General features: G+C 47.4%; 1 protein-coding gene across 4 annotated transcripts in view; it reads left to right on the top strand.

Moving 5' to 3' along the window:
* The window catches only part of VASH2 (vasohibin 2), a 38,258-nt gene extending 25,460 nt beyond the window's left edge, over window positions 1–12,798 (top strand). For 2 of the 4 annotated variants that reach the window (XM_067029982.1, XM_067029976.1), the window contains one exon: window positions 9,891–12,798. In XM_067029982.1, coding sequence (XP_066886083.1) covers window positions 9,891–9,963 — 73 coding nt within the window. In that variant the 3' untranslated portion in view covers window positions 9,964–12,798. The remainder of the gene's footprint in view (window positions 1–9,890) is intronic. The other 2 variants (XM_067029988.1, XM_067029995.1) reach the window with 1 other exon arrangement.
* The last annotated feature ends 148 nt before the right edge of the window (window positions 12,799–12,946 follow it).

Below are 12,946 nucleotides of genomic sequence, written 5' to 3'. Positions count from 1 at the left end.
GCGTGCAAGCACACCGGTGCCTGCAGAGGACGGCTGTTAGACTGCCTAGGATGTGAGTGCAAAGCCACCCTCTAGTGTCAGGGCCCACCGTCCTGAGGCGTGGGAGTGGGCCTGGGAAGCGGGAGAAAGACTAGGGAGAGAGGGCGGTAGTCACCGAGGGGTCAGGAAGGAAGACGTGCTGGGGAGATGAGATTCAATGCCACCAGCCTCCTTCATGCCCTGAATTGGTCCCAGCTGTAGCCAAGCAGGCCCCAGGAGCACACGGATGGCGGCGGCTCGTGGTTCAGTGAAAATGTAAACTTTTCCAAAATGGTGAAGAGTCGCTGCAACCAGCCTCTGAATCCCTTGGACTCAAGACCCTTCTCCGCAGCCCTTTCTTCTGGGCAGAGCACTGGTTCCCAGGATTCTTCCTTCGTAAACTCCTCGCAAGGGTCAGAATATGGGGATGTTTTTTTCACAATTAGGGCCAGGTGGCCTTGGTTGTTTGCCCATCAAGGGAACCCAGGTGGCTTGTGGGTTCTTACGGACAATTTGATGTGAGCAAATCCAGTAAGACCACGGTTATTCTTGGTGGTGGAAGCCCCTGCCGCTTCTTTTCTCCTAGTGTTTGGAGGTCAGGAGAGGAATCTAGAGGGCAGATATCTTGGCTGCAGTTTCACAGTGGATGGAGGAGTTACAAGGAGGGAAGAGTCTCTCCCCGGTTCCTCCTAAACCCTGACTTCTGGGTTGCAGGGCTGGGTGAGGGATGACGGGGCCACCATGTAGGAAGAGAGGGAAGAGAGATGCAGGAGATGAGAGTAAAATGGAGGCTGTGAGAGGTGGGGACCACGGGAAGAACTGAGCACCAAGCCCCTCCATCCCTCTCCAGCTCCCAGCCTCCGCCATTGCAACAGACTAGAATCCGGGACAGCTTGGTTCCTAGAGGTGTGTCTGGAGAAAAGCAGCTTCTCAGCTTCCACCCATGGCCCTCACCAAGCAGGCTTTTCTCCAGGTGATCTTGCTTTTGGCTAGGAAACGAGAAAGTGACACATTTCATCATGACCCAATAACTCCATCAAACTTTGGGCACCCTACTGTAGCAGGGTCAGGACTGGCAAGGGTTTGCTGATTCTCACCGTGTTATTATTTCAGCGTTACCTAAGGCCATCAAGTCATTTCTAAGTGTGTTGGGTGCCACAGTGAGGCCGGGGAGTGGCCCAAAGGGTGGAAAATTACCATAACAGGCAAGAGGCCCATCAGCTGTGGGGCCCCAGCCCCTGTCTGTGCGTGGATAATTTTAGTGGCTTTCTATCCTCAGCCACCACCTCCCTGCAGCTGGAGCTACTTCCAGCCCTGCATTCCTCTCCATTTTTGCACATGTCTGAATAATCCTTCTAGGAAGGAGGATCCGTGTCACTGGGTTGACAGAGAGTCAGCTGAGTGGGAGAAGGGCAAGTAGCAGTGACTACCTTAGTGTCAGCTGAGACAAAGTTTCAAGAGAGAAATAGGGACTCCTCCACCCCTCCACCCCTCCACCCACGAGTCCTTTCTCGTACTCGCTGCTCCTCTAGGAGTGTTTAGAGAAGCGTCCACACAGAACAGCCAGGTTGTTGCCTGAAGGTCTTACAGAGTCAGGGAGTTGGAGGTTGAGATCTAGGTGTAAAAGGCCTTTTGCGAACTCGAATCAACTCCTCTACAACTCTGGGCCTCAGTCCCGGCTTAGCTCCTCACTGAGGGGTGTTCACAGAGGTTCTCAACAGGCGCCCCCTGGGGGAGAAGGGTTAGAAGTGCAGTGGGAGGGGAGGGGTTTGCTGATCACAGTGATAATGCTCCCCATTAGGGCCTGGGAGCCAAGATGGTAAATGCCCTGCAAAGCTATGGACCATCCAACCCCGTAAAGAACCATTCCACCTAAGCTGCTTCCACTGAGAACCCCAGATGCTCCCTGGGGTCCTTTCCGTCTCTGACAGTCCACAGCTCTTGGCCTGCTGACTGTAGCCTGAACCCGGGGGAGTGGGGGTGAGTGGACTGTGGTTTTCTGGCTGGGCTGCCTTTGTTCGCATGAAGGCAGCTCCTACCAACTGGAGTGACCCCAAGGGGCATTCTTCTGAACTGGGGCAAGAGTCCCTCAGGACCCCCCGAGACCATCTTTGTCTTCTCTCCCCACCTGCCTCCTTTTTTCCTCTCTGTCTCTGCTCTCTTCTTTGCCTTTCACAATATTTTTTTTCCTTCTCTTTGATTTCCCTTCTTTGTCATTTATCTCGAGGGCACTTCGTGCCTCCAGCGGGCTTTACTCACCCTGCTGGACACCCTCAGGGTCACAGAGGTTACTCAGCCCAGTGCGAGTTCTCCTTTCACTGCTGGCCCACAGCTGGATGAGGGAATTCCTTCTCCATTCTATCACCAGCCTCATGAAGTTGCCTCCAGGCAACCGGTTGAATGAGACCCTCAAGTCATTTCTAAATGAAGTCCTAATGTAGTCATAGGAGAAGCAGTTCAGTCCCATGATCTAATCACATCAAAGATATTTTGAATGGGGCCCAAGAAGTCATTCTCTATAGACCCCAGATGAGAAAATCTCCCCAAGGGGGAAAGGGGGAAATTGCCTTCACATGGAACATAGCAGGGGCACAAAGAGGGAGAGAAAACGAGGAAGGTTATGGAGGGGAGAAGTAAAACCTCCACGATGATGTGGGGTTTCTTTCCAGGAGCCCAGAGAAGGTAGTTCCAACTCAGGCCCGCCCTGCTTCGTTCCCCAAGGGATTTCATATGGTCCAGGGTCCCCGGGGATGCTCGAAGAAACCAAGATGGAGTGATGGGCCTTATCGGGAAAGACTGCCTCTGGCTGACTGAGCCAAGAGCCTCCAGAGCTGACGATCGAAACAGTCATGCCGGGTTGGGGTTCCTACAGGGGTCCCCTGCCCTGGAAAGGGGAGGTGAGATCAGAGCCTGGAATCTGTGCCCTGGAATCTCAGTGGCCCATGGCTCTTGGTCTCTGGCCAGAGCTCCTGCCTGGGGAGGCCTTGAAAGAAAGGGCAAAGGGCTGGAGGATCTCTTCAGAGCCACATCTCTCTTGGCTCAAGCCTGTCTGTTCACATGGCAGCCTCAGCTGTCCACCCTGTCAGCTGCCAGCAGTGGTGCCTGGGGTCCTGGGAAGTAAGGAATGTGAGCGAGGGGCAGGACTGGCTTTGAATGAAGGTGACAGGTGGGCGGGAACCACCCGCCATCCCAGTGGCATACCCGCATGGGCCGTGAGACCTATATCGGGGCCTGGCCTGACCTGACTGCTGCCAGACGAGACCAGAGAGGAGGAGGGTCTGGGGTCTCCCTGAACTTGTGAGTGCTGGGCCGACACCATCCCTGATTTAGTCCGTTGCACAGCCTTAACACTGAGAACCGAGAGATTAGCATTGCTCCTTTGCCATATATCCCCTTCTGGAACCCAGAGACCACAAGGATCACAGCTAAACTGGTCCTTGCGAGCGTGTGGTGTGTGAGGACGGTGGGTGTGAACGTGGGCACGTGCACCCTCGCCCTGAGGGGTCGTGACCTCGGGAAACAGGAGCAAGAAGCATGAGCAGCCTGACTGGTGGTCTGTGCGCCCCCATCAGGCGGCCCTGAACTGGACAGAGCTGGGCCCTGTCCCTGAGTCAGTATCTCACACTCGTAGGGAAGAAGCAAGAGGTGAATTTCCATTGGAAGAAAGGGGAATGGATTGTGGCTCCACTGAGCTGCCATCTGTCTTGATAACCCCAAGACTTGCAAGGCGCTTGGCACAGAGTGCTGCTTAATGAATTCTTGTGGACGAGGAAGTAGCAAGCAAGTTGCAGGAGCCCTGCTGTCTGGCTGTCACTCAGGCCCTCTGACCCATCCTGCCCAGTGACAGCTTGGGGGCTGGGGAGTGGAGACGTGAGGAGAGGAGATGCCCCAGACACAGCCCTTAGTCAGAGGGACAGAAAGGGGACTGGGTGCTTTTAGGGAAAACCCCGTAGGCTTTTCCTCCACTTACTGCTTCTTTCCCGAAAGCCAGTGTCACACAGACACACGCCAACTCGTTCAGCCCCAGGATATGATGTTGTCCGCGCTTCTGTCCCCGACATGCTGCCATCACTTTCTGGTTCTGATGCTTCTTGCGGCTTCAACGCCAACATCAAATCTAGCCGAGCTCTTCCTCGGCCCTGAGGCTGCCTCAGGGTTTGTGAAAGACACCATGTGCCACCTGGAGATGGTTCACTGTGCCCGAACTGTCGAGGTGTAGTTCGCGAACACTAGGGTGTGTGGTGAATAGCAGCGGTGCGTCTCACAGAATGCCTTCTCCGTGGAACAGTTGGCCTGTCCTCCCCAGCTCACCTCCCCCTCTGCACAGCCCCGCTGCAGCTGACTCCTGGGATGCAGGCCTGAGGGTGGACCTGGGACCAGGCCATCAAGCTGTCACCCTGGTTCACCCTGGATACAGTTGAGGCTGGGATTTTTCCATTTGTGCTCGGAGAGGAGTGCCCCCTTTGCTATCCACCAAGCGCATCAAAGGAAACGTGAAGTCCCTACCCCGCTTCCCCTAAAGTAGAAGGTGCCCGAGAGCTTTCCGAAGGAGAATCCTTTGATTTCTTTTCCTTGACTGGACTGGGGAGGGGTTTGGAGAAATATATTGTTCTAAAATAATAACCCTGGATCTGATGCGAGGTTCTGGGCAAGCGCAGACCTGGCTGAATCATCATCCTGGTGCTTGTATTTCTTAAAAATAACCCCCCTTGCAATATTCTAATTATAGCCAGGGGAGCACTTGGAAGAGGCCTCTCCATACTCAATAGCTCCCCCAGCTCTGGCCCTGAGATGAGCTGGCAAGGACTGAACAGTAATTCTGGCTAGGTCCATGGGCAGGTGGCATGCTGTGATAACCCACTTCTGCCCTTCGCCAGGCCAGGAAATTGTAGCCAGTGTTGCTGAGCAAGAAAAGGGTTTCACCTTACGGATAGGTCATCAGGAATCTCAGTTTAACTCATTTTCTGCCAGTGTTAACATTTTTTTTTTTTCCTCTTCTGGGTTCTGGGCTCTTGGGGGGAGGTGGGAAGGGTGGAGATACAGAGGAAGGAGACAGCTTAGTCCCTTTCCATTGGAAGCCCCCAAGCTGTCTGTCGTTGCAGAACCACATTCAGCTGTACCAAGTAGGCAGCTTCCCCAAATAGCTTTCGGAGATAAGGTAAAGCCTCTCTTACACAGAAAAAAAAAAATTCTTCCTACTTGTTACTTCTTCGAATGGTGTCGTGGTGGCTTGAATTCCTGGCTTAGGACTTTGTTAAAATAAAAATATCCCATGACAAACGTAACAGAATGTGAAGTCCTATCAGCCATTTACACGTTAGTCAGAACTAGACCAAAATTTATTGAGAGGTGCAGGTGCCACAGTGGGGATTCACAGATGAATTTACTTGATCCCTGCTCTGAAGTTGTTTGCAGTCTCTGAGGCAGGCACAAGGATTATCAGCCTTCGAGATTCTTTAGCAGATGTACAAAAGGAAAGACCAGTGCATACAGAGCAAGTAGCAGTGTGCTGTGGGGAGAGGAAGTCAGAAAATACTGCAGGGGAGAAGTGGCATCTGGGTTGGTTCTTGAAAGGATGACAAGAAGACATGCAGGAGGCGTTCCAAAAGCCAAGGTGCAGAGGCAGGAGTGGCCTGATATCATCTTCAGATGCTTGGGAAGATACTTTGCGTGGGGATGGGGGTCAGTTTGCATCTTGGTCAAGCACATGGGCTCTAGATTCTGGGGAAGAACTCTGGTTTCCACCACTTGCTAACCACACGACTTTGCTTTGAGCAAGCTGCCTAACTTTCAGTGCCTCCCTTTCTTCCTCTGTAAAATGGGTAGTAACACTATCAGCTCCATAACGTTATGGTGAGAATGAATTCACCCGTGTAAACTGCTTAGAACAATGCCTGGCCCAGAGTAAGTGCCTAATAAATAAAAGCTGTTTATAACGGTGATTTCTCAGCACCTGGAAGGTGTGGGGAACTGGTGGAAGTGATAAGGAAAGGTTTAGAAAAAGGAGGCCAAAGAGCCCCAAATTATTTATTTATGTTTGGTCACACCGCACGGCTCATGGGATCTTAGTTCCCTGACCAGGGATCAAACCCGGGCCCCTGGCAGTGAGAGAGCTGAGTCCTAACCCCTGGGATGCCAGGGAATTCCCATAAGAGCCTCTCATTAAAGTGCATCTGTTTTCAAGGGTGCTGAGAGCAGAACATGGGAAAGGTAAAGGGAGAAATTTTCAGGGCACAGAAAGTTCAAAAAATAGGAAAATTATGTTCCTCAGGGCTGAGGGGTTCCAAAAGGAGGAAGCCAGGAGAGTGGCCAAAAAGTGGCTTCTGAGGAGGTGGCAAGCGTGTGGTTTGTGGCTGTGGCCTGTTGCTGCAGTGACCCCAGGGAAGCCCTCGTTACAGGGCTGAGTGGGTAGGCTTTGTTCTCTCCTTGACACCTACCCTGTCGCCTGTCCTGCCACTGACTTTCCAGCAGGTGCTGTTGGTCAGAGGACTGAGGGAGAGAAAATAAGGTCAGTGCAGACTTATCCCAACACCTGAGAAATGATATGAAGCTAGGGTCTTACCAGCATTATTCTCATATAGGAAGGGCAGCACCTTTATAGTCTCAGGAGGAGAGGTGTGACTTGGTGTCGAGGAAGATGCCAGGCCAGGAACAAACATGTGTGAGAAAGGTTTGGAAACTGGGGTGAGCTAATTGGTAGGTGCTGCAAGGACCGTGGAGCAAGGGATTCTCTTGTTGAGCACAAGGGATTGCTAAACTTTCAGAGGCAACGGGAGATCTAAAGAGCTGCCATGGTGGAAAATTATTTCAGTTGCTATAGGGAGTGATCCCTATTGAATCCTTCTCTAAAGCAAGGAATACACATGGGTACTTCAAGCTTATCCTTTGGCCAGTGGATTTTTTAAAAAATAAATTTATTTATTTATTTTTGGCTGCATTGGGTCTTCGTTGCTGCACGTGGGCTTTTCTCTAGTTGTGGTGAGCAGGGGCTACTCTTCGTTGCAGTGCGCGGGCTTCTCACTGCACTGGCTTCTCTTGTTGCGGAGCACAGGCTCTAGGCACGCAGGCTTCAGTAGCTGCAGCATGTGGGCTCAGTAGTTGTGGCTCGCGGGCTCTAGAGCACAGGTTCAGCAGTTGTGGCGCATGGGCTTAGCTGCTCCGCGGCACGTGGGATCTTCCCGGACCAGCGCTTGAACCCGTGTCCCCCGCATTCGTAGGTGGATTCTTTTTTTTTTTTTTTTTTTTGTGGTACGCGGGCCTCTTACTGTTGTGGCCTCTCCCGTTGCGGAGCACAGGCTCCGGACGCGCAGGCTCAGTGGCCATGGCTCACGGGCCCAGCCGCTCCGCGGCATGTGGGATCTTCCCGGACCGGGGCACGAACCCGTGTCCCCTGCATCGGCAGGCGGGTTCTCAACCACTGCGCCACCAGGGAAGCCCTCGCAGGTGGATTCTTAACCACTGCGCCACCAGGGAAGCCCGGCCAGTGGATTTTTGACTACTGAATTTTCTAAAAGTGGGGCACACTGCGGAGGCGGGTGTAATTTACCTTTCTAACCACATTTGCCTTAGGCTGATGCTAACTTAAGGGGAGTCCCCTTGAGGGAGAAAGTCTCATATTAGCTATTTGTAAAGACAGCACCACGCCAGGCAAGGAGACAAAACAGACTTCTTTCAGGCTTTATGACAAAATGAACAAGATACTGATACATACGGACTGTGAACCTGGCTTGTCTGCAAAAACCCTAGTTCTCCCCACATTAGTTGGCCAAGGACTAGGGCAGAAATATAAGTTCAAGTTGAATCCTCAAGCAAAAGCGTGCTCCCTTTAGCCGTCAACTCAAGAATGGCTCTTGCAGTGGTCCCTGGGAGCCACTCTACCAGGCCTGAGGCAGTGGCTCTGTTTATAGGGAATGGCTCATCTCTAGGGCATGTATGCGCTGGAGGACACCATTGCCCTGAAGGTCAGAAGCCTTAGGCTCTTTGATACAATGAAGGGTGCAGGCAAGGAAGTATTGGGAGTTCTACCCACAGTCGACCATATTTATCAGCATCATCTGTGTATCCTGGGCACCATGAGGAGATACACAAAGGAATGAGAGGCATGATTCCTGATCGGTAAAGCAGGGCACGTGGTCCAGCTGAGAAGTAAGCCCCGTGCAACGGAGACAAGAAAGGTTACAAGTTACTTTAGTAGTGCCAAGTAGCAGGTCAGGGAGGGGGTTTCTGTACCACTTTGGATAATCTAGTTTCAGAGGGGATGATCATAGACTGTTAATGACTATTCAGAAATGGGACATCTCTGAAAACAAGAAAGGGAGGGAGAGAGGGAGGAAGAGGGGAGAGGGAGGGCCAAGGAGAGAGAGAATGAGAATGTGAGGGGTGGTAGAATTTGTTGCCGAAACTAAGCCTGGTGTCCTTTATCGAGCAGCACCCTAGCCTAGCTGTTGATTTCTTGTTCTAGCAACACTGAATGAGTTGGGCCACATTCATGCCAGGGGAAAAACAAATTTACTGCCAGGAAATCTTTCAAAGGTGTAAACCAAGAAACTTTTGTTGGTTTTTTTTTTTTTTTTTGCAATACGCGGGCCTCTCACTGTTGTGGAGCACAGGCTCAGCGGCCATGGCTCACGGGCCCAGCCGCTCCGCGGCATGTGGGATCTTCCCAGACCGGGGCACGAACCCGTGTCCCCTGCATCGGCAGGCGGATTCTCAACCACTGCGCCACCAGGGAAGCCCTGGTCTCTCCTTTTTTCAACACTTAAGACAAGATTCAAGTGTAACCTAAAAATGTCTTTGATCTTCTTGTAAAAACGTGAAACTTTTCAATTAGAACTCAGACATACTGGTTTACAATCTGGGTTATGTCTTACCAAAGAAGGTGAGGAGGAGGCTCATTTTAAAAATGGAAAAAATTGTGAGATAAATCATGAGAACACTTAGGTATGATTTTATATTGGGAAGTCACCTAGGAAGTATCTTTAATGAAGACAGATGATGTGCTACTGAATGATTTCTTTCCCCACCTTGAAGTACTTTCTTACAACTTCCTATGAATGCTTGGGTGCACTGTCATATTGGAAAGTGCTTGAGAAAATGTATTTAGGGAAGAGAGGTGATTTGCCACTGAATGATTTTCCACACTGACCTGCTTTTACAGATGAATTCTAAAAGATTCATCCTGATTTTATATCCTCAAGCCTGGAATAGTGACTGAGAATCTCCACAAGAACCTGAGTCACCTGAGACATCTTGTAGGTGCTGGGCTTCCCCAGGGCACTGTACACGAGGAGGCCAAGGTTTCTAGGAGAATTTGGTTCAGATGGTCAGTTCTACTGTAGTCAAACTTTTTTAGACCCTTGCGAGGTTTACAGAAACTAGGTTTCAGAAGTTAGTGTGACCAAATTCAGGCTTAAAGTTGAACAAACTCATTCAGCAACCTGTAAATTTTTTTTGAACTCTACATTGAAAGCCTATTAAAAGGTTCCTTAAAACCTATAAAGGTGGGCTTCCCTGGTGGCGAAGTGGTTGAGAATCCGCCTGCCGATGCAGGGGTCACGGGTTCGTGCCCTGGTCCGGGAAGATCCCACATGCCGCGGAGCAACTAAGCCCGTGAGCCATGGCCGCTAGGCCTGCGCGTCCGGAGCCTGTGCTCCGCAACGGGAGAGGCCACAGCAGTGAGAGGCCCGCATACTGCAAAAAAAAAAAAAAAAAAAAAAAAAAACCTATAAAGGTGGACTTCAGAAACAAGAGGTGGAGTTGGGAGCTAAGGCTGGTGGGGGGTCAAATACCAAAAGGGTAGAGGTCCTTGACAATACTAAATGATCTTTCTGTATCCCTTCCCCTCTCGCCTACCATCTTTCTTTTACCCTTAGGCCTGCACTGCCTGAAAAGAAGGTGGCTGATCTCAGCACTCTGAATGAAGTGGGCTATCAAATCCGAATTTAGGCTAGCCATACAGCCAGCCAACAGGGCTTCTATGGTGCTTCTGTCTGCACTTTACCCAGCATCTTCCAGGAGGAACTGCAACTATTTATTAAGAACTTGTGAATTTTATTTGTAAGGGTTCACTTGGAATAGACTCTGAGTATGTGGTAACAATTAACTTCAAAAAATTCACGAAGGGACAACCACGAAAAGGCTAAGTAATAAATCCCACTGGGGTCAGACTGTCTCCCTCACTCCAGATAGAAAGGATAAGACCATAACTGTAGTTTTATATTTTCCCATTTACCTACATTCTTTTACTTGTTTTAAACAGCAGGAGTAAATGTTCATGAAACTCTCCCTCCCACTTTTGATATAGTAAGGTAACTCAATCAGTATTAATGTCTTTTTCAGCAATAACAGCGGCAAAGATTGGTGGGGTTTTTTTTTTTTTAAGCAGTCAATATTACCTCAGCATCTTGACATCAGATATGCAAATTTAATGGTGTTTTGTTTTTTTATATTCTATTTGTATTGTTTCCCCAATATTTTCCATGGGGATCTCCACAAGGTTCGGAATTTTTTTCCTGGTGCACACATGCGATGAAATTTAACGTATTATATGCAAGTGTTTTACTAAAAAAGCACTGAAATTCTTCTGGCAATACGGGAAACCATTTTCAGGACCTTGGAGTTACTTCTTTCTTAAATCTTTCTTAAAGCATTCACTGACAGCTGTTTTTTGTTCTTTCAAAACAAAACAAGCAAAGCACGTTCAGAAGCTAGTCTATGTTCTGTCACTAACATTTAAACTTTGCAGAGTCCAGCAAAAAGCACACAGGGTCATGAACTGTTACACACATTTAGCAGTATTGCAATTACCTCTGACAGTAACACACTCAAAGGCACAGGCCAGGAGTGAATCAGCAGGTCTTGAGAACCAGCTAACCTTGCTAATCCCATTTCACCTGATTTCGAAACTCTTAAGTCAGGCCTCGGTTCTGAAGGACTCACTGTTGTTAGAGATGTGTTCTGATGTCTTATATTAAGACCAAATACGACACGATGTGATGATTTTCCAGTACCTTGCTTTTAGGTACCACTTCATGATGCTTAGGAACTGGTATTGGAAAATACAATGAATTAGAGAAGCAGAACCTTTTTTGAAATGGAAAAGTCTTCAGGTACAGTGTTAACACCTTATAGTGTGATTTAGTCCACGGAGCACAGTATGAATATCCGGCCTGCATATGGTAGTTACAGTGTAACTTCTGGCTGCAGACCACACAGAATAACTCTAACAGCACACATACCAAGTCTGTATGTTATGAAGAGTACAGCTTCCGTTTCATTTGTTTGATCTTAGCAACCATGCCAACTGATGAGACCAAAAGGCATATTTGAGTGAAGTCTGCTAGTCAACAAAAGTGTTATTTCAGTCTCAGTGCTTCCCCCTCTGGTTTTCTTTGACTGAAGTGTACATCTCAATTAGATTTTAAAAAAGCATAAGTTAAAAATTCGGAACTTAACCACTTTCCTCAAGAATAGTACTGTCAGTTAGCAGAATTTAAAATGAGTTATCTTTAATCTTCACGAGATGAACCCATTTGCAGCCTCATGGCCACATGTATTTAGATGTTTGCAGGCGCCAGTGAATCATTTCATTCTCATTCTAAAACAATACTGACCTAGCTCTCTCTCTAGATGAAATACCGTCATCTGTTTATCAATCTGAAAATATTATATCCAATAAGTAGACTACTTATAACATTGCAATCATTCTAAGAGCTTGGAATAGGATTTTCCAAGTATTAAGTACTGTCTAATCTAAAATATGGAATGCCAATAGTTGCATAGCCTCTCGTTTCCCACAGAAAAGGGGAAAGGAATAGGAATACATCCTGTTTCTAATATGCTGATGTATAAGCCTTAAAACTGCCAACTGGCTTGATGATTCAATTAGTAACCTGATTTATTCCACACTCATTACTTGATTTTAAGATTCATCTCCCCAAAGCAAGGGTTAGTCACAGAAACATGAAAATTAACTTAAAACGTTCTTGGTTGTTATTATTTTTATTGCCTATGGAGTATGTTAATTTCTAAAAGATATGAGAAAAGCACCAAACTCCTACATTCTAGTGAAGTAATTTAATTGATAAGGCAAGAAAAAAAAGACATGATTTATCCCCTAGAACTGATTTTAAAACTGGCTATAATTCAAAAGATAAAAAACAAAACTATGAAGTGATCTGAAATCTAGTTTTGAACATTATTAATGCAAGAGAAATTTTATGCTTAAGCCATTATGGCAATACATGGCAAAGTTTAAATGAATGACAGAAATTTTGATTCTAGACTACATGTTGTGCTGTTTTGAGTACACTTTATTTCAGAAAGTGATATTTAGTATTTTCTATACACTCTGAAATCATGAGCATTTCACTTTTTCTAAGTCAATTATTTCATAAGGATTTTATTAATAGATATTGGTAAATAGAACTTTGGAAATCTTAATTCAGTATTCTTACTATACCCGAGGCTTTTGTAAGCTATAGTTTTATGTACAACCTTGTACAGTTTTTTTGACATGCAATTCAGAATCTTGTTTATTCTCTGGACTTTGTTCTGGCCAACACGTTTTTTTAAAATCTTTTAAGAAAAACTGTGATTGTTTTAGTGGGTATTTTTCTAAGTAAATGAAAACTTGTATAATGGTATTTTAGAGAATGCCAGATAAGTGCATGTTTCAAGTTAATGTTTTTCTCATCACTTGTATGTTTATACACAGCATGGGACTTTTAATAAAACCATCCTGGAAACTCTTCCTTCTGAAAATATAAATAGTGTGATTTTTTTTTCTTATTCCTCTTTATTACATAGTTTTCCTAGTAAACTAATTTATCACTCTCTCACCCTTGCTGTCCACAATTTTCAGACTCTGTATTAAACATCACTCTATTTTGGTGTATCTTAATTCACTTATATTTTGGTATCACCCTAA

Source organism: Kogia breviceps, chromosome 1 (assembly GCF_026419965.1).
Source record: "Kogia breviceps isolate mKogBre1 chromosome 1, mKogBre1 haplotype 1, whole genome shotgun sequence".
Lineage (NCBI taxonomy): Eukaryota > Metazoa > Chordata > Mammalia > Artiodactyla > Physeteridae > Kogia > Kogia breviceps.
This window is presented reverse-complemented; position numbering and strand designations above follow the sequence as displayed.